Genomic DNA, 23,896 nt, shown 5'->3' on the forward strand with positions numbered 1-23,896 from the left:
AATTTTGCCTCACTGATGAGTAAAAAAAAAAAATTTCACCCACCCAACTTTGTATTAAAATGTACATTAAAATTGAAAAAAAATAACTTCGCCGCCGAAGGCGGCTAAAAAAAAAAAATTCGGTGCTCTTGGAGGCGAAAAAAAAAAATTCAGTGCCTTCGGCGGCGAAAAAAAAATTCTGCCTGACCCAAACTCCCATGCCCCCCCTGAGAATCTAATGGTGCGTCCCTAAACATCTGTGCCTACCTGTTTCGAGATTTAAAAAAGATCTAATAGGCCTATAGCAATACATTAAGCCCGAACTGATTAAACATGAGTAAATTTGATGCAGTTAGGTTAAAACACGTTACCGGGGTACAAATTCAAATTGGAAGAAAAATATTTAGAAAATACTTACCTGCATAGGCCTATTAAAGCTAGATCCTGTTCTTTCACTCTTCAATAAATACGAGTAGCAATCATTGCAATACAAACAAAATGTATTAAAAGTGGATCAGAAAGTGATGTAGTGGTAGGTGATGGCCTATATTCAACAACAACGACTCCGTATCGTATACTGGTGCTGATCCAAAACTTTAAACAATAACGTGCAGCTAAAAGATATAATATTATCCATAACTTCCAAAAAATATTAACGATATAATATTAGCATGATACCGCTTGCCTCTCTGTGTCATTTGAATTTCAACTCCTACGCACTGTACATAAATTCAACGTCTGATTCAACGTAGCGTGCATTGACCATGTTGACTGTACATGTGGACGGCAACAGAGGCCAAAAGTTCACTTCCAACAGGGGTTAAGATCAGTTCATATTTTCTAACGGTTTTTTATAGTCTCATCACCCGTGAGCTGCCTACTCATTTCAAAACAACCATCGTTGATAATAGCTAACCTATGGCTGGGTCATCATTTCAACTCTAAAATCGAGATTATAATATTGCTAATAGACCTGGGCCTATTTATTTTTGGGAAAATCTTTTAGTTTTGCGTTCATTTACACAGGTATAAATTATTATTCATAATAAAAGAGACATGAGTTTTAACATTGTTCAACACATTATAGGCTAGCACTTTAATTAGACCAGGCAATAACAGGTATAGGCCTAGGCCTATACGAAATTACGGTTCACTGTCGTTGGACTGTAGTTAGGTTAACAAAACGACTGGAGGTCTAAGACTAATTCAATTAGTGTTGACCTGACCATAGGTCAGGTCAAAGATCATTGCCGACTACCCATAAAAGACGTCGTTACTCGGCCATAGGCCCGACTTTTTTCCGACTATGCATGAAAGACGCCGGCTGACTGTTGTTGGCCCGACATTCTTCCAACTATCTGAAGAAGACGTCGTCACACTGCCGTAGGCCCGACGCCGTTCCGAAGAAGCAAGGGCGACGCCGACGTGTTCCCGCCATGTCCAACCCATTGCCAACGTAGGCCCGACGTAGGCCTATCGGTGTTTACTGGGGGCCTATATGTTTGTTTGTTGTTGGGTTTTTTTGGACACTTTTGTTATATTGTATGATATTGCAGGTTATGATAATTATGTCTTATTGTAACTCTCTTATACCAAATGTTTTGGTGGCATAGAGACAAATAAAACTTGTAAACTTGTAAACTTGCGCAATAGCGCACCGCGAGCGCGCGATAGTGCAGAGCGCGAACGCGCACGCGATAGCGCGCTGACAGAGGGACGGACGGACACGCCGTGATTAGTATTGTGATGATGGTATAAATAGACCAAATGGCAAATCCCCGTCAAAAGGGGGGGCCCTGAAATTTTGAGGTCTGTAAAGGGGGCCGAAAAATTTTATCGATGAAATTTTTGGCCGAAAAATTTTCGCGATGAAATTTTTGGCCGAAACATTTTCGCGATGAAATTTTTTTGCACCAGTTCCCCCCTTAGGGGCTGTGCAATAATTATCAGCCCCCGGGGGTAAAATTCCGAATGGCTCGCCAAAAATCGCTTGCCCCCCCTCTCCCCCGCCAAAATCGCTTGCCCCCCCCTTGGCCCGCCAAAAATTCTTTGTGTTTGTGAACGGTCCCCTATGTTATATCCTTGATCCATCCTTGGACTCTGTAAATACGTCACCTGATTAATTATTCATAGCTCTCACACGCTCTCTAAAACAGGAATTCCAGCCTTGTGTATTTGTGAGAGAGCGTCAACGCCTCTTATTTCACATGCAGTTGGTGAACAAAAAATCAAAAATAGCAAAGTAAAAGTACTATAATTTAAAACATCAAAGCCTTAAAAATAAAAGTTTTCAACATTTCATGTAAATATATTATTTATATCTATAAAATATACAAATTAAACTATTCAGTAAGATTGTATTTGATAGCAATGCAAAATTTTATTCGAGCCAATTACGCACCAACAGTCTGTTATTTTCAATAATTCGCCCAGTAACATTTACTTCCTCTTCCGGCTTGATTGTGTGGCAAGGAAGTCAAAATACACAGGGAAAATACGTTTTAGTGCATGAATTGTACATCTAAGTCGTCAAAATGATTCTTCTGGAAATTAAAAACAAAATAATTGAGGAGACTCTTTTAGCAAAATTTGAGAATGCTGAATCAGGGTGAGTTTATTGTTGCTGTCAACGTAAGCTTATAAAAATAAAAAATAATCCGGCATGACAGTATGCATGATGGGCACATGACATACATTATGATTATCGCCTCATTGCACTGTGTTCATGTTCGTGAAATGCAGACAGATAGTGTTCCTGTCCTGCCAACAAAACGATACTGACTAGACTGAGTAGACTCACTGACACTGACTAGACTTTAGTTCAAGTTCCTTCAGTTCAGGCCTTTAACTTTAATTTAAGCTAAGTTTATTATACTTGAGTCTCTAGCTTCGAATTTGCACATGGTCATGTTTTTTTAGGTGGGCACCCAAAAAAGGTGGAGCTGTCACATTTTTCCAAATTTTTTTCTCTTCTTATTCCTATATTTTTGCTCAAATCCATCATGAAGAGATGGTTTTGGTCTTATTTTGAAGATAAATTATTAATTTAATGAAAAAATAACAAATACAGTTGAACAAATGTATTAGTTAATTACAACTGCTTAATTAAGTTAATTAGTCAGGGGTGGAGCCGGTAGAGGAGGAGCCGGTAGAGGAGGAGCTCTGTGTAATTCCAATGGGAAGTTGGTGTTCATTAATAAAATTTGTTCACTTTGTTGCCTAGTAGAAGTAAAACTGCATTTGCATAATGTTAATCTGACTTTTTAACTTTCTATAATTATAATTGCCTAGGTAATCTTAAAATAAATTTAATAATCAAGGATTTAATGAGCTAAAATTCAATTGATGCAGTGGAATGTGTGTCATGCAATACAATGATCTTTAAATTTTGCATTCATGAAAAAGGGAATGAAAATAAATTTCATCTGTCATAAATAGATCTTTTGGTTTTAAATTGTTTTAAATCTTCTCAAAGGAGATTATTACAGTCAAAGGATTTATTCTGATGACATAATTATTGTTAGTTTATTGATGTAGGTTTATTGTGCATGTATATGCCTACATGTAGGCCTACATGTACCATTGTGACAAATTATTCACTGTATATTGATTTTTGGAACACCCTATGGGAATTGGATATTTAAATGTGATATTATAGTAATTCTTTAATCTATTTTGAATACATTTTCCAAATTTAAAGTGTATTTGCTTTCAATTAAGGCCCTTCGCACTTGATTATTAGTTTCCTGTTTACCGCCCGCGTCCAAAATTGAAAATCTCAAAATAATTAATTATTTTATTTTTATTTCTAATTTTCTCCTTTAAAATAACTTTCAACTACTTCTACTTGCCATTTTCTGACTTTAATAATATCAACAATAATGATGAATGAACAAAGAGTATAACTCCACCTTCACTTATTTATAAAATCAAATATTGTTGTGAAATAATTAAATGCCCGCTCTAGTCAAAATGAGTCAATAGTTGCTTGTTATAGTTCAAACTAAATAAAGAAAATAAAAGATAATTAATAATTAATAATTAAAAGTCACCTCGTCCCTTTTTCAAAATCTTAAGGGGGTACTACACCCCTGCCAAAATGTATGCCTATTTTTGCATTTTTCTTAAAAATTATTATAGCGCATTGGGGACAAGTAAGATATGTATATTATAGGGGCAAGGACTACAACTACTGCACTATAAATTTTATTTCAGCACAGACAACAGTTGTGGGGTTACAGTCAAAAATGAGGAAAACCAATATTTGATCAATAAATCAATAACTACTTGCTTTGCGTAGCTGAATTTTCCGTACAGTAGTTGTATTTGTTGCCCCTATAATATACATATCTTACGTGTCACCAATGTGCTATAATTTTTGAGAAAAATGCAAAAATAGGCATAACATTGGCCAGGGGTGTAGTACCCCCTTAAACAGGAAACTAATAATCTAGTGCGAAGGGCCTAATGGCACTTAGGGAAATTTTACATTAAATTAAGCAATTTAAAATACAACTTTTTTCACACCCTGTATGACACAATGGGCTTTAAAACAAATATAGTGCAAACTATATATTTTATGAAAGGACTAATTGTGTACATTCCAAATATCAAGTTCATTCTCCAATTTTATATACTATGTAGATATATTGGAGTGGTAAAGAAATGTAATTTTTTAGGTATTTTTGCGTGGAATCACCCTGTATATTTTTTGGCACACCCTGTATATCCACTCAAACTTTACAGATTTGCATTCCTGACAATATATGCTTTATAAAAATGTATACCTTTACATAGTTTGGGTGAAAACTTTTAGAAATATAATCAGAAATACAAAAAAGGAGTTGATTTTTGACAAATTGCAAGATGTGACGCAATTGGGTCCCACCTCAAAAAACATGACCACATGATAGGCACGCATTCGATGCTAGAGTGCTTTGCTATTGATTTTAGGTTGGACAGCGGAGCAGTGCAATTTTTTGCACCGTACTACCGGAGGTTAATAGGCGAAGTAAAAAATAAAACATGTTTCTCGCCCAAGTGCAATGTTTTCACTGTCTGTGTTTCTTTTTACTTCCGTGTGATGTGGTTTGATTGTTTTTGTGCTGTGACGTGTAGTGGGTGTATCGTTGCATTGTCATGTAATTGTAAATATGCAGGCAAAGATCCAGGTTGGAAATTTAATGAATAATGAAAAATTAAAAAAAGCCGCATGCCATTTGAAAAAATGTCCGGACACAAATCTAAAGCCTTCATTCCCATGACCTAATGTTGAAATTTGGATGAAAGTAGTTATTTCGATGAGTCAACTGTATCTTTTGAGGGAGCGTTTGCTGAAAACTCTACTAGTCTTATTACAAGACTGCCCTATCCCAACCCTAAACCCTAACCCTAAACTCCGTAAACGAGGACTGGACTCAAGTCTAGCAAGTTACACCCTATTCGGTAATTGTACCCTTTTGAGCAAGATTTCCCTATTTTGGATGGTCTAAAATGTTGCTGAAGTGTAATTTTAGCAACGTTTTTGATGCAGTCGCCTGTCGTGATCGGCTGTGTTTACTACTAAACTTCCATTGCTTTCACATGATGTCATGCTTCAGCGAATCCGACTAGATTTTGAATGCAATGGTCTCTAGCTAGGTATGTTCATAAAATTTTTCATCTTTCATTTGAAAGAGAATCAAATTACCTAAACAATAAGGGGTCAATCATGTTTCTAGTGCATATGGCCACGCGTTTTAAGTTGGGCCCATTTCGTGTGACACACTTTAAGTTTGCATGCAAATCAGCGTGTATTTTCGCTTTCAATGGCTATAACTTTTTCAAACTATGCATTAACCCCACAAAAGTATACATTTTCTGGAAGCAAATTGCCTGAGGAGTTCAAAAATGCACTTAAAATTAACATAGGATGTACCCCTAAAAGGTTATGAATTTGAGAACCTCCAAAATTCATGAAAAAAAATACTATTGGAAAAAATTTTTTTGAAGAAATGCTGCATACCCTACAAGTTTAATTATTGCAGATTTGAATTCCTCACAGTCAGAGCTTTCCAAGCATATATAACTTTCTATACCTCGGCAATGTTTACCATATTTTGCGCGGGGCTAAAAAAATGACCCAACAGATTTCATTTTTTTAACAGAAAATTTTACCTTGCCATGTTCTTACTGTAACTCTCCCTTGAGGACACCAGACATGTATTAAATGGTCTAATTCAATTTGATAAGGCATGCAGAAACAGCAAACCTACTAAAATAGGTATTAATTCCTCGTAAAAACTGCATTATCTCGTTGTATACAAATGCGTTGACTTCAGTGAAAACTCTCCATTTTTTGTACAAATTTGCTTTACAGAAGAGTTATACTAACTATACAAAACAATTCAAATAATTGCTAAAAACAAAATTTACATTTTTTTGTACTGAAACGGGGGTTGATAACAAGCAAGCAGTAGGCCTAATGATGGTCATGTTCATTGTCCAGATTTATAATGCACTTGTACACATAATGTCTTCATGGTCCTCTTTTTTTTCTCGGTCTGCTTTTTGCTTTGTTGAAGACTGATACCACAATATTTTAAAACACACTCCTGTGGTACTATGGCCTGATCTCTTCCTTAGCAAACCTTCCTTTTTCCTTTAACATAACAACCTTTGTACCTGAGTGCTATACATATTTTGATTATGACCATAATCTGACTGCATATTGTTTTCAAGAGGAACCACGCCATCTGATATGACATGAAGCAAGAAATAGGAATATAGCATCAGATGATGGTTGAATTGCAGTGACAGCTACATGTAGGTCCTTAACAATCAAACTGGTATAACCTGTGTCACATTTGAATCGGTTTCTGTTTGATCTGCAGAGTCCTCTGACACCCTCTCATCCATATCATCACTTGCATTCACTCCATCGCGACAAATAGGCCTAGTTTCTCTTGGGTTTTTTTATTTGCTCAAGTCATAACCAAGTTTGTCAGTAATATATGCAAATGCTTTTTAATTGGCTTGATTATGCTAAATATACATGTATGAGGTTCAGTTTCAGAATCTATGAATCAATTTGAGGCCTTGACTGCAAAACTATGACCGTCCTGATCAAAGTACTTGACGTACAGTCATAGACATAGTTCTACCAATGCAACGTAGGACTGTAATTTTAAAATAATTCTTTAATTAAGGTAATTAACACTCATTAACAAACATCCAAATGATCAAAATCTGATTAGTTTTAGTAATTAGCCACAGTTTATGTACTCAAATGCAATAAATCCTAATATGAACATGATTTAACTTAGTTACACCACAGATGCCAATTTTGCTGCGCCAGATCCTCCTGCGCCAGATCCTCCTCCACCCTGGAGCTTCGTTAATTAACAAGTAATTAACAGAACATAATACATTTTTTACATGTGTTATCACTTCTATCCTCTTGCCCTGCATGAGTGCTTTAATTTAATACCAAATTTAGCTGTATATCTTGCATAATTTTAGAAAAAATTAAGTAGATGATGTCATTTGTGCTGCGCAGATGTCACAACTCCACCTATATATGGGCCCAGTTCAAAACGCATGGCCATATAATACTTTTGAAGTTACAGACAAAAATAGTGTCACCAAATTGTCCAAAATTTTGTGTGTGAAATTGTGACAGCAGGCACATGTACAATGTACACTACTGTATGTGACCCCAGATGACCTCCTATTCTTTACTGTAAGAAAGCTGTTTTGGATGGTCTTGATTTACACACAAATTGCTTTTGCGCTTTAACGAGTGTCCACTTGGTGGAACATAGATTGCACTATGTGATAGCTTATGAATCCATTATTATGCCAGTACCAACATAGTCAACATCACTTAGGTTTTGCTTGTCAAAAATTAATTTTTAGTAATTTTTTCCATTGAGCCCCACAGTAAAGCCATTTTTGGACCGTACAGGCACATTCCACTTCCCTATGGACGAATAGCGCCACCTATAGTGTGTGATGTGATCGGGGAGCAAATTCTTGGCTAGACTTCTCAAGCAATTCAGGCCAAGTCCAAGTTCAGTCGTCTACACTGCACTGCCCAGCAGGGCCACGCAGCTACATCATATTTGTACACTGCGTACATGTAAATTTGTGAAATGCTTTACATACTAGTCATGCTAGTTGTACTTTTGTAGTGACGACCAGTCGTTGTGCATGTGATAAGACCAATATTAATAATAAATCATGTCTGGTCAATTCTGAATTCACCACACCACACAGATCTACCGAATAAGACCATATTTACATGTTTATTGGGTTCACAACTACATAATGAGCAGTGCCATACTGATACTGCCTTCATAATGGCTTGAATGATGACCGTAGGCCAAAAAATCTCGCACAAAGACCCCGGCTCCTCGATATCAGTGCACCAGTTCAAAACGCATGGCCGAGTAGATCTGCTAGAACCCAATAGTAGATTCTTGTAATTGATCTCCACTATAAAATCAAATGGATTTTGTTTTTCTTTTGCAGAGGCAAGCCAGAAGCCATAGATATTACCATAGCAGGTGAGGACTTAAATCTTTTCAAATTCAGTTGAAACCTGAAATACATTTAGCATGCAATAAACGGAATTAATATAGCATCTTGGCATTTATGAACAATTCTCTGGAGGCCTTTTAGTCAACATCTTGATGTACGGTATCCTTCTTTAGGGGTACTTAATACATTAAAACATATGTGAATTAACTAGTCATCTTATAAGAGAGCCAATTTATATAATTTGTACTATACTGTATAGTTCCCAAGATCGGTTTGAGGCAAAAAAACACGAGTGTCTCACAAACAGTTTGCAAATAAGTTAGGTATTCAGGAATCGTATAGCAGTGTTTGTACAGTATTTTTTGGGACCTGAGAGCACATCAGACTTACCAAATTGCATTCTGAATATGAGAAATGTCCTGATGATATCAAATAATGTTGCAAACGTTTACTCGGGGAGCTAGGACCACTTTCTGTGCACCCCCACAGGACCAAACCAAACCAACTTTTTTAGGTTCCTGAGATGACCCCAAAACATAATCAGTATGTTCCCAAAAATATAAACTGGCCCCAAGGGGGGTAAAAGGTCAGCGAACTTTGCATAGGGTCAAAATTTTAAACTTGCTCAAATTGTGTTAAAAACCATTCCAATGTATTCCCCTAGTCACAAGGATTCAGAAAATGTATAGTTTGACCTATCTAGGACGTATTGTTCTTGAGTTATAACCAGTGTCCGAAATAAGGAAAATATGGAGGTTGTCCCGAGACAACCAAAGCATAAATTCTGCTTGTCCTCAAAACATTTTGGTTGTCCCCTAAATGTGTCATATTTAAGATGTAAAATATAGTGGTTGTCCAGAGGATAAGTACATATCTCAATATGGTTGTCCCCAGTGATTTTTGGACAAGAGGATAAGTGCTTATTTCGAACACTGGTTATAACCAAAAAGGTCAAAGGTCACATTTTTGCCTCTATAGGGTCGAAAACAACAAAGTGCTCGATTTTGCCAAAAGAGGTGTCAAATTGTTCGTTTTGGTTAAACAAATCAAATAAGGATAGGATTGTAATATCTTGGATGCTTCGTTACCTAGGTAACACAGCAAAATAGGTCAAGTAGGCCCTACCATTGAGGCCTATTGACCTTGACCTATTTTGATGACCTTTTACCCTCCTTGGGGCCAGTTTATATTTTTGGGAACATCCTGATTATGTTTTAGGGTCATCTCAGGAACCTAAAAAAGTTGGTTTGGTTTGGTCCTGTGGGGGGTGCACAGAAAGTGGTCCTAGCTCCCCGAGTAGTTGCTATCCGATCCCTGTCCTATTTTTCCCTGACAACTAAATTCTTCTAACTAAATTACAGTATTATTTTTTGAAGTATTTTGTAGGGATACACCCTATGATAATTCATACTTGTTTGTTGAGGCATAGTGTAGTTGATTTGTAGCTAATAGTATGGAATGGATGCATTTCTTTTCAGATTTTGATGGTGTCCTGTATCATGTATCCAACTTGGATGGTGACAAGACAAAAGTGCAAGTTAGCATCTCTCTCAAATTCTACAAAGATCTACAAGAACATGGAGCTGATGAGGTTGGTAGGCGGTGCATGTAAACTGCATCTGTTGATATGCATCATACCGGGTGTCCTAATAAAAACAACCCTCATTGCGCCCTCTTTTTCTCCTATTTCTAAAAAGTTGATCAAATGTATTTTGGTACATGTATGTACATGTAAAGAAACCTTAAATCGTTAGCTTTAATAAACCAAAACAATTATTTCATGGGAGAGATAAAAAAACCCAATTATTTCAATTGGCGCACAATTTTTGAAGATATGCCCTCTTTAAGAAATGTACCTGTTTTGCACTCTGTTTTTTAGGCCAAATTCCATTATCATTCCTTGACATTGCGTATTAACAACTAGTACTAGGTTCATTTTATGAATATCTGTTGGATTCCCTGATTTTATGTTTCATCCTCCTACTCCTTGTTTGGTGTAACAAAAATAATTTTTGGTTTCCGGTAATCCAGCCGACTCTGTTGCTAAAACCCTTGCGACTGAAAACGTTTTCTACAATTCTGTTCAAAATAAAATATAATTGCTCATAACTGCCTGGGTGTCTAGTACTCTACAACGCTCCTCAACGGAAACTACATTTTTTGGAATTAATTTTACCTTTACATTATATCCTCTTTTCATGTCATTTTAATAATGATTATTAATATTATATATACTATAGCATTTAAAATACCTTGTATCTTTCCTTCAATAATTTAGAGTTTAAGAGATCTTTAAAAAAAATTTAAAAGGGCTGACTGACACTAGCTATGAATATTAGTTCCAGAAGCATACAAAATTAACAACAAAATTCAAGAAAATACATGCCTTGTTGGGAGTACTGGAAATGTGTTTTGAAGAACAAATGATAATCAGCAAGGTGCCATTATTGTGGATGCATGTTATGTGTACCTAAACCTCTACATTTGAGTCAGGTTGCAGACAACATAAAAGGGTTTCAGAAATGTTATGTTCAATGACAATTTTTGGACAATTTGCTGCATCAAAAGTGAAATCCAGGGAATTGGATCAGATAAGAAAGTAATATTGGGAGATCCAGGCTTTATTCAGAAAGAGAAAGGATGAAAAAGAAACAAAATTGTCTGTTGTAGGCAAAACTTATTAATAATTAAAACTTATGCACCATTAATGGGCCCCTTATTATATAGGCCTACATTGTAAGAAAGGCACCAAGTAAGCAGTTGGTAGATCCTATGCAATATGTGTATACTACATGTACTTTATTAAGACACTCCATGAAGATGGATTCCAGAGAAAATATATTGGGCATGATTGGAACAGGTGTTTCATTTGTTAGTTTTAAATATTAGTAGCCTAAGGTAACACAATTGTTCATAAATAAATATGAGCAACAGGTCCATCGATATGTTTTGGGGGAAACAGCACATTACCAGGTCACTGTTAATAGAATTATTCCTCAGCAAAACATTATGCGTGCGGGCAAAGATCATTGAAAACGGCGGACCAAATAATTGGTAAATATACTATAACATCACATGTCACCTCATCTATACCTGTAAAATGTCAGACTTTTTGATTGTTACTTCATGACGATGTTACATATATTTTCTTACCACATTTTTTCCTGCATACAGTTACTGAAAAAGATCTATGGTGCCTCCTTACAAGATACACCAGAAGAAAACTACAATGTTACGCTACTGTACAGCCTTGAGAATCTTCCAGAGAGCAAAGAGAAAGCAGCCAGCAGCGCAGCTCTCCTCAAGCGCCATTGCTTTGCTTCTGTCTTCCTCAGATACTTTGAGTTTCAGGAGAAGGAAGAGGCAGGACACAAGAGAGCAGTGATACACTACAGAGATGATGAAACAATGTAAGTCAACGGGTTGAGTATGTGGTGAAACAAAATGACACATGAGCCGTTTGCAGCTGTGTATAAAACCCGGGGGGTATAAAATAAATGTTTCCTTATTTTGATTATAGTTTATGTCCAATTTGTGCACAACAATAAGCTGAAAATTCCATCAGATTTGAAAATACAATTCCTGAATTATTATTTTTATGTTTCTGGAAAATGGAAAATAGAAGAATTTGATCATATCTCTTATACAGGGTGTCCCATAGAAAGTGGGTTCCAACAAATTTTATTTTAAAATGTGTATCAATAATTGTGCAGTGTTTACATAATCTAAAAGCCACTTCATTTTACAAGACATATAGCTTCAATATGGCAAATTTTTTCGCACGCTTCGCATTTGTACCGTAAACTTATTATGTCGTAAAAAAAGTGCTGGATTCACTATACTTTTTTCAACCCCATCTCCCCAATGTCAAAAAGAAATCTACGTAACTGAAACCATATCTCTTTGATATTACAGGTATGTGGATGCATTCAAGGACAGAGTTACTGTTGTCTTTAGTACTGTCTTCAAAGATGATGATGATGTCATCATAGGAAAAGTTTTTATGCAGGTTTGTATCCCAAGTATTTGAACCACTTTACACTGACCAGTGACCCATGTCTGTATAGGGGGATATTTTATGAAGTTTAAATGTTCTTGCATTTCTGGTTTTAACACATAAAGCCTATGGGATACAAATATTTTCATGGGCTTTTAACCCCATGAGAGCTACCTGCCGTTTGGCCAAAATGAATATTGTGTCCAATTTTGAACCAATCAAGGAGGGTATTAATAAGATCAAAATGCAAGTTTGACCATAAATAGTTTAACGGCGAGTCATAATTGGCGATTGAAATGAGCATTTCAAGTTATCAACCAATCAGAAATGCTGTTAGATGACCAGTAGTGTCCAGGGGGTTAAATTATATGCAGCAAAAGTAACCTAGCTAGCAAAAATGTCCTGCAGTACAGTAAGTGAATTAAGTGAAATGATAAACAGCTGGAACTACATGTATAGGAGTTCAGAGTAATAGCGAGAAAACCAGGCTACGCGCACCAGGTGAAGCAAAGCATAAAACTCTCGCATAATTCACATAAACGCTCGCCAGTGAAACACATTACGCAAAGCGTAACAAGTGTTAAGTGATGCTGTGTGATGATGTGGAATATTATTATAAACAAGCGGCAGCTGTCAATTTGAAAAGGTCAGTTGAGTTAGTGGACAACAAATGATGTCCTTTTCCATGCCATATGAGATTTGAAGTTTTGAAACAAGTTGAAGTGAAAACAATTGAATACCTGAGTGGAAGAAGGGCCCAACTCCATTTTACAAAAATGAGTTTATCATATTTTAAAAGACCTGCATCGTTGCCATTGCAAAATATATCATTTCACATGTATGTTATAATGTATGTTCATGTACCGGTACTCAAGGTCCCCAGAAGATAAGATAGTCGGTCTCTTAAAACTTTTTCAAATATTGTGTTTTTTGTTAATATTTCAAAAAACGTGTTGATGGAGTTGGGCCCTTCTTCCACTCAGGTATTCAATTGTTAAGAAAGCTTGTACATGTATGAGATTGCATGTCCACATTGATCTGTTGGCAACTGCAATCATGCATGTTCTATTCAAGGCTATCCCATGTTTCTGAGTATAATGCATGTAAGGCTCCACTAGGGTGCATATGTACGTGCGTCTAGGACTCAACTTTTGGTTGTTAGACGCACTGTTCAGTATGCCTGGAAAAAGTGGGGAACTTGGGAACCATGTTCCCAGGAAATTTTTATATTTGGAGGGAAATTTTTGTCTTCTAGTTCTAAACAAAGAAATAAATACATTAGAAATAATGGGAACATTTTCAATACTGGAGGGAAATTTTGCAAACTTTGGAGGGGAATTTTGATGATGTTCCCGGGAAATATTGCATTTTTTCCAGCCCTGCTGAGTGTTCAGCAAGCTGCATCAATGCCTTGCGTAGAATTTCAAATCAAAATCAAGCAAGCTAGCCAGGGTGGTCAACATATAGGACACTTCCGAACAGTCCTACCTCAGGCCATTACGGTTATGGTGATATACATGTAAAGTGCATCACTCTAGTTATTTCGTATTTGACTTGTCTTTGACAGGAATTCAAGGAAGGTCGTCGTGCCAGTCACACCGCACCTCAGGTTCTGTTTAGCCATAAAGATCCTCCTAGAGAACTGGATGGAACAGATGCTAGAGGGGGAGACAATGTAGGATATATCACCTTTGGTAAGTATGATGTTGTGCATGGGTATTATCATGTAGGTGTTACTATATTTAGTAGTGTGCTGTGGCGGTGCTAATTAATTTTCTTGCCCTCCCCCCACTTTTGATGTAAACCAAAAAAAATTATGTATATTTCCATTGTTTGCGGCAATTGTGCACACCCCTGAAATTCACCCACCTCCCCCCCTTGAGAAAAATGAGGTGCCGCCATTGGCAGTGTGGTAGTATAATAAGCCCACACCAGTCACACATTGTGCAGCGCGCAACTTGTGTGAAGTGTTGCATCCGACTGTGGCATGCCATTCTATATCAATACACAATTTTATGAGTCTCATTTTTATTTCGTCAATTATAAGCCAAACAAACTTGAGTTTTGATTAAAGCTGATTCTTCTTCCTCATCTAAAGTTTAATAAAGGAAAGTCAGGAAGTGGATGAAAATAGCATTGATGTCTAAAATAGCATTGATGTCACAAAAAGCATTGATGTCAAAATAGCATTGATGTTTTTATGTAAATCTACATTGTAAATGAGGTAAACCCGTTCCTCCTGAACAGTTGAACAAACTTTCATATTTAATTATCGTCCATTTTAAACTAGATTTAATTTTGTTGTTGATTTTCTTTCACTAATACAGTGCTTGAGCCTCGCCACACTAATGCCAAGGCCAGGAATAAGACCATTGATCTGATCCATATCTTCAGAGATTATCTCCACTATCACATCAAATGTTCCAAGGTAAGTAGGACTCAATGGGTGCCACTCAACACCCTTATACTAGGTGTAAAACGAGTTGGGTAATTTGTGTAGTTCCTGACTGAAGAGGTCATCTGTTGATTAAACAGCTAATAAAGATTCTTTGCCAAGACCAAAGGAAAAACTTACATTTTTCTGCTGACAGATTCGCTAGAAACCTCCTGGCTTTCTCAAAGCGATTGATGTTGTTATTGATCCATCTGCTTGGAGAGGGCAAAAGAGGAGACAACACCATGAACAGAGATGAGGGGACATTCTTTCAAAGCCATATCTTCGATGTATTTTCATTCATGTTTTGAATAATTATGCAAATAAAATCAGTCAAATATTGATATATTTTGGTGTGTTTTGTTTCAAGGCCTATATCCATTCTCGCATGAGGGCACGTACATCTGATTTCCTGAAGGTCCTCAACAGAGCCAGACCAGAGAGTACACAAAAAGAACGTAGGACTATTTCGTAAGTATATCCACTTGCTGATTCATACAGCATTAGTTAGTCACATCAATTGTACACATTAAATGAACGGTGAGATGCAAGAGTTGATAAACGCCATTTTCATATGTTTGTGTTAAGGCCCTATAATGCTAGCTCTAGCTTTGTATTGACATCCTACTTTTAAAAATCCAATGTATATTTTTGATACTATGATGAAAAACCAAATTCCAATGTATATTTTTGATACTATGATGGAAAACCAAAATCCAATGTATATTTTTGATACTAAATATGATCAAAACAGCATATTTTTTAGAGGTTAATGACTGCGCATCAGTTGTTTTGAGGGTATTTTGAAATATCTAAACATTGTGCTTTGGTAGCGAGGAATAACCCGAGGTCCAAAGCACAATGTTTAGATATTTCACAATACCCAAAAAATAACTGATGCAAAGTCCTTAACCTCATTCATAACCGTCACTTTACACTTTTTTAAATTCAATTTACTTCATATTTTCTTCTTTTAAATTTGAAAACAGAAAACAAGTTTAACTGTATCTTTCGTTTTCCCTGTAAAAAATCAAATAGCCCATCACACTAGCACGCAATCATGTGATGTCCAAATATGGAGACCAGCGTTCGCGTAAATTGTTCGAACGCGTAACACATCACGTAACACGGTCATTGTAGAGCGAACTTTAAGCTACGTCATTATACATTTTCAATTACGTGCATTTGCGTCCGTGTGTTTAAAAGTTATTATCTGTGATTGGATCGCACTTGTTGCCGCGTATGTTAATGAGGTTATGAATAAAGATCAATGACCTGTCGTCAGTTGTTTTGAGGCATTGTGAAATATCTAAACATTGTGTTTTGAAACCCAGGGATATTCCGAGGCCTAGAGCACAATGATTGGATATTTCACAAACCCAAAATATAACTGATGCAAAGTCATTAACCTAATAATTTTCACTTTTTTAATTCAATCTGCATCACATTTTCTTTCTTTTTTTAATTTGAAACAAGTGCAATATTAGCTTAATCTTTCATTTTCCCTGTAAAAAATCTAATTGCCAAAAATACATGCTAGCGACCTGTTTCTATCCTGGATTCTCAAATTTATTTTTTTCTCACACTTGCTAGTTGAACTGGTGACAAGAACTTATGATCTTTCCGAAAAAATACTGGCACGCCATTTGAACTATATGTGCCCTTCTATACATGCTACATGCCAGATGGCTTGGGCAAGACATAGTATCTTTGAAGACTTTTTAGAAGTCTTTAGTGCTATCATAATTAATGAATTGCCAAAGGTGTGGTAATCGATGTCGGCCAACATATGAATTGCATACATTGATACATACTCTGTTGGACTGTTGGTGGTAGTTAAGATCTCTCAGTCGTTTCATGGCAATATTTTCTTAGGTTCTTGCACTATAAGAAGAAGGAATGTGATTATTACACCAAATTGAAGCAAATTTATGAGTTTACAACAGCTATTCATGAGTCATTCTGTATATTACTTTGATGGTTAAAACCTGTTAGGCTGAAATAAATTATGTGTGCTTATACGGAGAGAATATACATTTTTATCAATCATTTGAAATAAATAAGTAAAGAATTTGTGTGAATCTTTACCATGTTGTGCCAATCCAGAAGCACAGAGCAATGGTGACGTTAGTACAACTCACACAAAATATCAATAATTCTAGTGCAAGGTAAGTCATCATGGCAGGAGTTAGTTTCTTGTTTATCCATTTGTGAAATTATTGATGTTTTGGCTGTTGATTGGATGGCACTGTTTTGGATGAATTTCCCTACAATTTGCTGTGTTGCTAGGAAATATTTGTAAATAAATAAGGTGTCTTGTTTCCTACCTATCTTGTGAGAGATCATTATAACAATTACTTTGATTAACATGAAAGTTCATCTGTGTTGGTAATCAAATAAATGATGGATTGAACTTTTGTTTATATAAAGTTATTATCAGTTGTTTTAACAACTTAAAAGGCTACAACGTACGATTCAGTTCTGACATCACAAGTTAGAGTCATCAAATATTTTGAATATTAAATCAAAATCTGATAAGGCTCTTATAAACTAATCTAAATGTTGGTTTGAATTTCAAGGTGTGTGGCACCTGGATATGAGTAGAACTGATTGTAAGAAACAAAATGTAAGGAAAGTCTCACAAAGTTGGTTGGAAAAGAAGATATTGCTCTTTTTCATTTATATATCTGATAGATTGTTGCATGGAGTGTGGAATATTATGAATAAATGTATTAATTAAACCACCATCTATAGTATGCATGATATCCGACTTATTAGGCAGCCAGACCCATCATAGAGATCTGTGATCGGTTTGGTTACAGCGCTTGTTTTGATGTGAATTCAAAGATTGCTCCATGCTCTATTTGTTATTCAGTGTATATCCATTGCATATGAAATGGTTTGGTCCATTGCTGTGTATACCCTAATGCATGGGGGCAGGGGTGGGTGGGTATGTGCGTGTATGTGCATTTGCCTTCTTGTATTACTTCCGACGTTTCCAACTGAACAGTGCACCGCCCAACAAGGACCTTGTGCGAAACGAGGACCGGACACGCATACCTATATACACTACCACCCTCAATAGCCAATAGTGTTACACTTGTTCAGTATTACCCTTTTTTTTAAGACAACAGTACACATTTTTGCATGACAACACACTGACAAACAAAGGAATTTTGGACTTTAAAATATTTTTGACCATTTTTCAGTTCCTCGAAAATATGTGTAATGCAAGAGAAGGGGATGACACAGATATGATGAGTATCCGCTTCATAATGTGCAATGGGAAAGAGAGTACAATATAATGAAACACTAGGAATTATAAGCTGTATTTGGATTTGGTTGTTTTGTTTTATTTTGTTTTTCCTTTCATTAAATTCTTGGTACTGTTTTTTTTTTTTGTTGTTTATATTTCTCTGTTTGATAAATACACACATGTGTTAAAGAACTGCAAAATGTTTGAACTCAACAACTGAATCAACAAGCCTTATTCAGTTATTAATAAATCATCATTTCAAACAGCTTAAACACATTGTACAATGCTTCTTAATATATTGCTGTTGAATTTCCTTTACTTATCTTAACCTTTAATTTCATTTAAAATATTTTAATAATGATCTTTATTTTTGGTTCATCTTTCATTTTTTTTATATATAATATCTTTCGTCAACGGGGTTATCGGAGACCCACTTCAAAGTGATTTAGCTCGCTATTAGGGAATCCGCCAGGGACCCCGTTGACTATTGTATTTGTGTTTATTGTTTTAAGGCTTTTTTTCTGCTATTGTATGTATGTTTGCCTGGATTATCAATAAATCAAATCAAATCAATCAAAATCATCTTGTTGTTTTTACCACACTATATTTTTATCTTGAGATTGTATGTACAAATTGTACAAAGTGTGTGTACTCAATAAATGTGCATCATCTGATAGTATGTACTTGTTTATTGTGAGTCTATAGGATCAAGCTCTCAGCCTTGTACAATGCTTTGTTTTTAAATCAAACAAATTGACAATAGGTATAGTGATACTACACTGTCCTGTTAATAGAACAGCTACAGAGTGTTAACTATCCCAACTTCCTTCCTTGTGACCTATCAGCCTAGAATAAGTACATGTATGTAGATCAGGAAATAAACCCCCGGGGGGGGGGTACTCAAGTTTGGTTTTGGTAGGGACGTGCCGCTGAGATTTTGGAAGTGGACCCATAAATATACCAATTTTTCAAGAAATTTGGACCCATTGATATACCAAAAGTCAAAATTTTCGGCCGAATTTAACCAAAATTGTCTTAGTTTTTACAAATTTTCCCAAAATTTTGGGAAAATTTCGCTAGATTAAGGAAAAATTGGGCTGTTTTCCTAAAAAAATTGAGAAAATTTTGAAAAAGGACCCATTCATATACCAAAATAGGCTTTGAAAAGGGGTCATTGATATACCAGAAGGCTGAAAATGCTACCCATATTTGCGGCACGTCCCTGTATGGTCATTTGTACTGAGTACCCCCGAATAAAACATGCTATGTACACAATACTTGTGTGGCTGATACAGGGGTCGCATAATAAGGAGTTTGTGCATCCAGGGACTCCTTATTTTTTTATTTTGGCCATTTCGGACTCCTTAAATCACAAGTTGAAAGTGACCAAAGGGTCGGATATTAAAATTCACATTGGAACCCTTGAATATTGGTTTTGCAGGTACCAAAGGGTCCAGAAAAATTAAATTGAACCCTTTGATTTTTTTGTGCTTGCGCTACCCCTTGGCCGATACCATGTCAATGTCATATTTTAATTATTTGAATTGTTAATACTTTTTAGCAAGTGAGCCCTCTCTTGATAGAAGTTAACCATTAGGAAGTTGTGTCACATGTATATTTATTCTGATGTACTTTGACCTGAGATTATGGGAAGTTGGGAACTGACCTGTCAACTGATAATTGTCTTTTGAACTGTAATAGCTTACATACAAAATGCATAGCTTACTTAAAGCCCATCTTTTCTGTCTGTTTTGTGTTTTCTTCTTCTGTTTTTTTTTCTTTTCCAAGAATAATCCTGATTATAAAAAACTTTAAAGGTCAATTTGTTAAGAAAGTATAAACTCTTGCTACATATAAGGGTATTTTCAGTGTTTATCTTTTGCATGTTCACAAAAAAAAAGTTGTCCGTAAGAGCTAGTGAGAATAGAAGTACTATATAAGTGGTAATTTTCGCATACAGTTATTTTCATGATTTGGATTGAGAGACATTTTTGTGATTGTTATTTTCGCGGATGCCCAGTTTTGCCCTATACTTGCAATACACGTACATTATATTAACGAGGTTTTAATTTCACGTATTAAACTCCATTCGCAAAAATAAAACCCTTGCGAAAATAACCATTTATACAGTAGTTATAAATTTAATTTGTGTTCATTAAGTTGCTGTTTTATTTGCAATTTTCATAATTCATTAGCATGTGAATGCTTGATCCATAAATAATTAAATGTGAGTGCCGTTTCGTTTCGGGTGTGCAGTTTGTTAAAATATAACTGAATGACTATTATCGTTTATAATCCATCCTTATAGGAATTTTGACTATGTAGTCTAATTTTTTATTAATTTTTTTTTTTTTTAAATTTGCTTTCTTACAGGGGGAAAACCTTCCAGCGGAACTGAATACCATGAACCAGACCCGGCTCTGCTTGAAGCCATTACAAAGCACTGCACCTGGATAACACAATTTATATTCCGAGACGACCTCTCCTGTTGTCTGTGGTATAATTTTTTTACTGCAATGGATTTATACCAGCCGCTTTGTAACAAGTGGCATAATAAGTATAACACTAAAATGAAACATATGTAATGACCAAAAAGGGTGGTATTTTTACTAGATAATGGTAGATGTATTTCAAATGGCTTAATACTAGACCAGAAGAATGTGTTGGGTTAAGGTTTTTTCCCTCAGCTAAATTGTGTTAAACAATGATTTTCAATCTTTAGATTCACTCGAGGCTCTTCTTGTCATCACAATGTTATGGAGATCAAAGAGGGCATGCAGAACACCCCCAAATCATGTGTACATGTATGTATGCATAACAGCAGCAAAACATTCTAGTGCTTTGTGTTCATGCATTTATGGTTATGCCTGTAATTTGTGATGGCCTGATCAAAAGCTGATACAACATACAAAATATAAAGGTACAAAAGTCAACTTTAGAAACCTGAGGAGAACTCCAAAGTGACAAAAATGTGATTGAAGCATAATGCTTCAAAATACTATTTACTGTGCATTCTTTTGATCCCTAATTGTATTTTTAAAAGGACATATTATTGGCCATTTTATTGAATTGGGTGCTGTAAACGTTTTATTTTCTGAACATATATTTTCTTTTCTGTATTTCAAAAAATGTTTTCCAAGGAAATTCAAAAAAATATGTGTCTCTTGTAAACAATATTTACATGACTTGTCAGTGCATAGGTCAAATGTAACATGTACAGTGTTACATGCACATGTGTGCGGGGGTGGGGTACACACACACAAAGACACGCACACAATATGTAATGTTTTGAAATTAATTGGTTACAGCATCTCTTTTATATCCGAAATAAACAATATAATTAATCAATTATGTTATCAAAAGAGAAATGTATAAAAATGTCCCTTAATTGTTGATCAAAATGAAGGTGAGCTCATCATCAACTTTTGATGGATTTATGGAAGTTAAACTATGGCTAGTATCATGTAAGGAAGACTAGTAAAACAAAAACATGTATACAGTGCCTCGGAGAGAATGCATGCATGGTGATCTTCATATAGATTATTACCAGAAACAAAGAGGTTAGTTGCATGTTCTTGATATGATTACATAATCTCAAATAAAATCAATTTCAATTAAAATATAATTTAGCACATTAATATACTCAACTAATGTGCATCATGCATGAATCCAATATGTTCATAATATGGTATATAATTACTACTTCAATAAATCAAGATAAATCTTGGATTATTTCAATCTTGGTTATTGAATAATATCAAATGGTTGTAAAAGATTTGCTCTATTAAGTTGATTTTATTTCCAAAATATCAGAATTATACATTTTATGACCCTTCTTGAAACTACAATGTTTATTCTTTTCTTTGAAGTAAATTAATCATCACCATAAGCACAAACTATTCCATGAGTGTATCTCTTGTTTGTACCAGTATTAATCCTTGTTTCAAACATGTTGATAATAAGCTAGAATTTTCAATATTATGTTATTTTTATACTTCATTAATATAATGGCTTGGATCTTCTTCATTTTGATTATTTTGTTTGAAAGATTATGTAATTGGAGATAATAAAATTCATAGCAGGTTGTGATATTAATCAAACCTAATTAATAAGGGGTATGTTTGCAGAATAATAGGTCACTTAGTTTTGTTCTTTTTGAATTAACAAGTAAGCTGAAGAACCACACAACTAGCAGTTAAATATTAATTTGTTTTTTAATCCAAAAATTCTCAAACTAAGCATTTTTTTTGTAACTTCATGAAGAATATACAAATTTGTGGCTGTGTCATATAATCACGGACACAACACAATGAAGCAAAGTGAGTCGTATGTCTAGTCAAATCTATGTTCATTTACATGTATGCATTAAACGCAACAATGTGCTAAAAGTCACATCACTTTCTGAGATGGGGTTAATTATTCTAGCCAAAAACCTGAAACGGTTGAAAGTTTGTGATAAATATGTCAGGACTGAATGAGCATGCTGACTGAACTCCCACAAGAAGTAATTAAATACAAACTTTTTCAGCTATGACTCATATTAGACTTGTTATGTTTGATTGTGCCACCTCCATATTAATTAAAAAGATCAACATGACTAATTATCATATGGGATAGGTTACAAACCAAATGAAGATTACAACTCTGAAGATAGTGAATCAAATATTAATTATCTTTATATTCAAATATGATTCTTTATTAATAGTTTTTTAGGAGTTTACCCTTTTATTTCAGCATTGTCGAGTCTTAATATAAAATGCACATGTTGGTAATTTGAAGGGGATCAATCAACCATATTGCAGTTTTCTGAAAATATGTGTAGAAAGAGTAATCAAAATCAATATAATTTCATATAATTATTGCATATAAAAATGTCCAAATTCTACAATATAGATGTGGGATATATACACACTGTGACACCAGTGTTTAGGTTTTCTAAACAGTTTTCTTAACACTGAATTGCACATAATACCATGTTTAAATGCTAAACATGTTTAGGAGTTGGCTTGTGTTAGGAATTGAACACAAAAAGTCTTAGAAATTGGTTTGTAAAAGGAATTAACATATTTAGACATATGCTGCAATGTAGTGTTTAGAAAAGTGTTAAGTCTAAACACTGTATTTACAGAATGTTATAATATGGGCTTAAATTTAAACAAGTAGTATTCCAGGTGGGCAAAGTGTATTACATAATTTGTGGACTGGTCACTGTCACTTTTAGGGTGCAATTTTTACACAACACAAAGAAGGAATTAGTTGCTTTTGCTGAGGTGTATCAATATTTATATTTAGTTTTATATTATATAATGTATTATGTTGTGGTTTGGTTGCACTTAATTGATATTTCTGTTTATATGATAATGCAATATCAAAAGATATATCCAAAAACAAAATTTGTAATGTAAGTTACACCAACCATATTATTTTCTTAATTTGACGCCTATGTTTTCCTCCATAAATTAGATTTAATCTGCCTGTTGGACTACACATATTTGAATTCCGTAGACAAGGGTGGGTTTATTAATCGACTTGCATGTACAACTTTAATAAGTCACTACATAGAGATAATTTCACCATAAAATTATACTAGAATTTTATTATCAAAATCTTTAATAAATATAGTACAAAGAGAAATGAATTCCATGCATCTAGCGAGTTGCTTTGTTTTTCAGTGTTGTACCTGGACAGTATTAGTCACAAAACATGTTTA

At 35.0% G+C, this 23,896-nt stretch overlaps 1 protein-coding gene across 2 annotated transcripts; it reads left to right on the plus strand.

The window, feature by feature from the left end:
• The first annotated feature begins 2,411 nt into the window (after positions 1 to 2,411).
• LOC140151511 (actin-related protein 2/3 complex subunit 2-like) lies at positions 2,412 to 23,824 on the plus strand. 2 transcript variants are annotated; one of them, XM_072173876.1, is made up of 10 exons: positions 2,412 to 2,587; positions 8,491 to 8,525; positions 9,978 to 10,090; positions 11,674 to 11,909; positions 12,415 to 12,508; positions 14,064 to 14,190; positions 14,824 to 14,924; positions 15,301 to 15,401; positions 17,037 to 17,098; positions 20,560 to 23,824. In XM_072173876.1, the coding sequence occupies exons 1-9, from the start codon at positions 2,514 to 2,516 to the stop codon at positions 17,053 to 17,055; spliced, it is 900 nt and encodes a 299-aa protein (XP_072029977.1). In that variant the 5' UTR covers positions 2,412 to 2,513; the 3' UTR covers positions 17,056 to 17,098; positions 20,560 to 23,824. The 2 variants fall into 2 exon arrangements, with proteins under 2 accessions (XP_072029977.1, XP_072029976.1); XM_072173875.1 differs by lacking the exon at positions 17,037 to 17,098.
• The last annotated feature ends 72 nt before the right edge of the window (positions 23,825 to 23,896 follow it).

This window comes from Amphiura filiformis, chromosome 4, assembly GCF_039555335.1.
Source record: "Amphiura filiformis chromosome 4, Afil_fr2py, whole genome shotgun sequence".
In the NCBI taxonomy this organism is placed as follows: Eukaryota; Metazoa; Echinodermata; class Ophiuroidea; order Amphilepidida; family Amphiuridae; genus Amphiura; species Amphiura filiformis.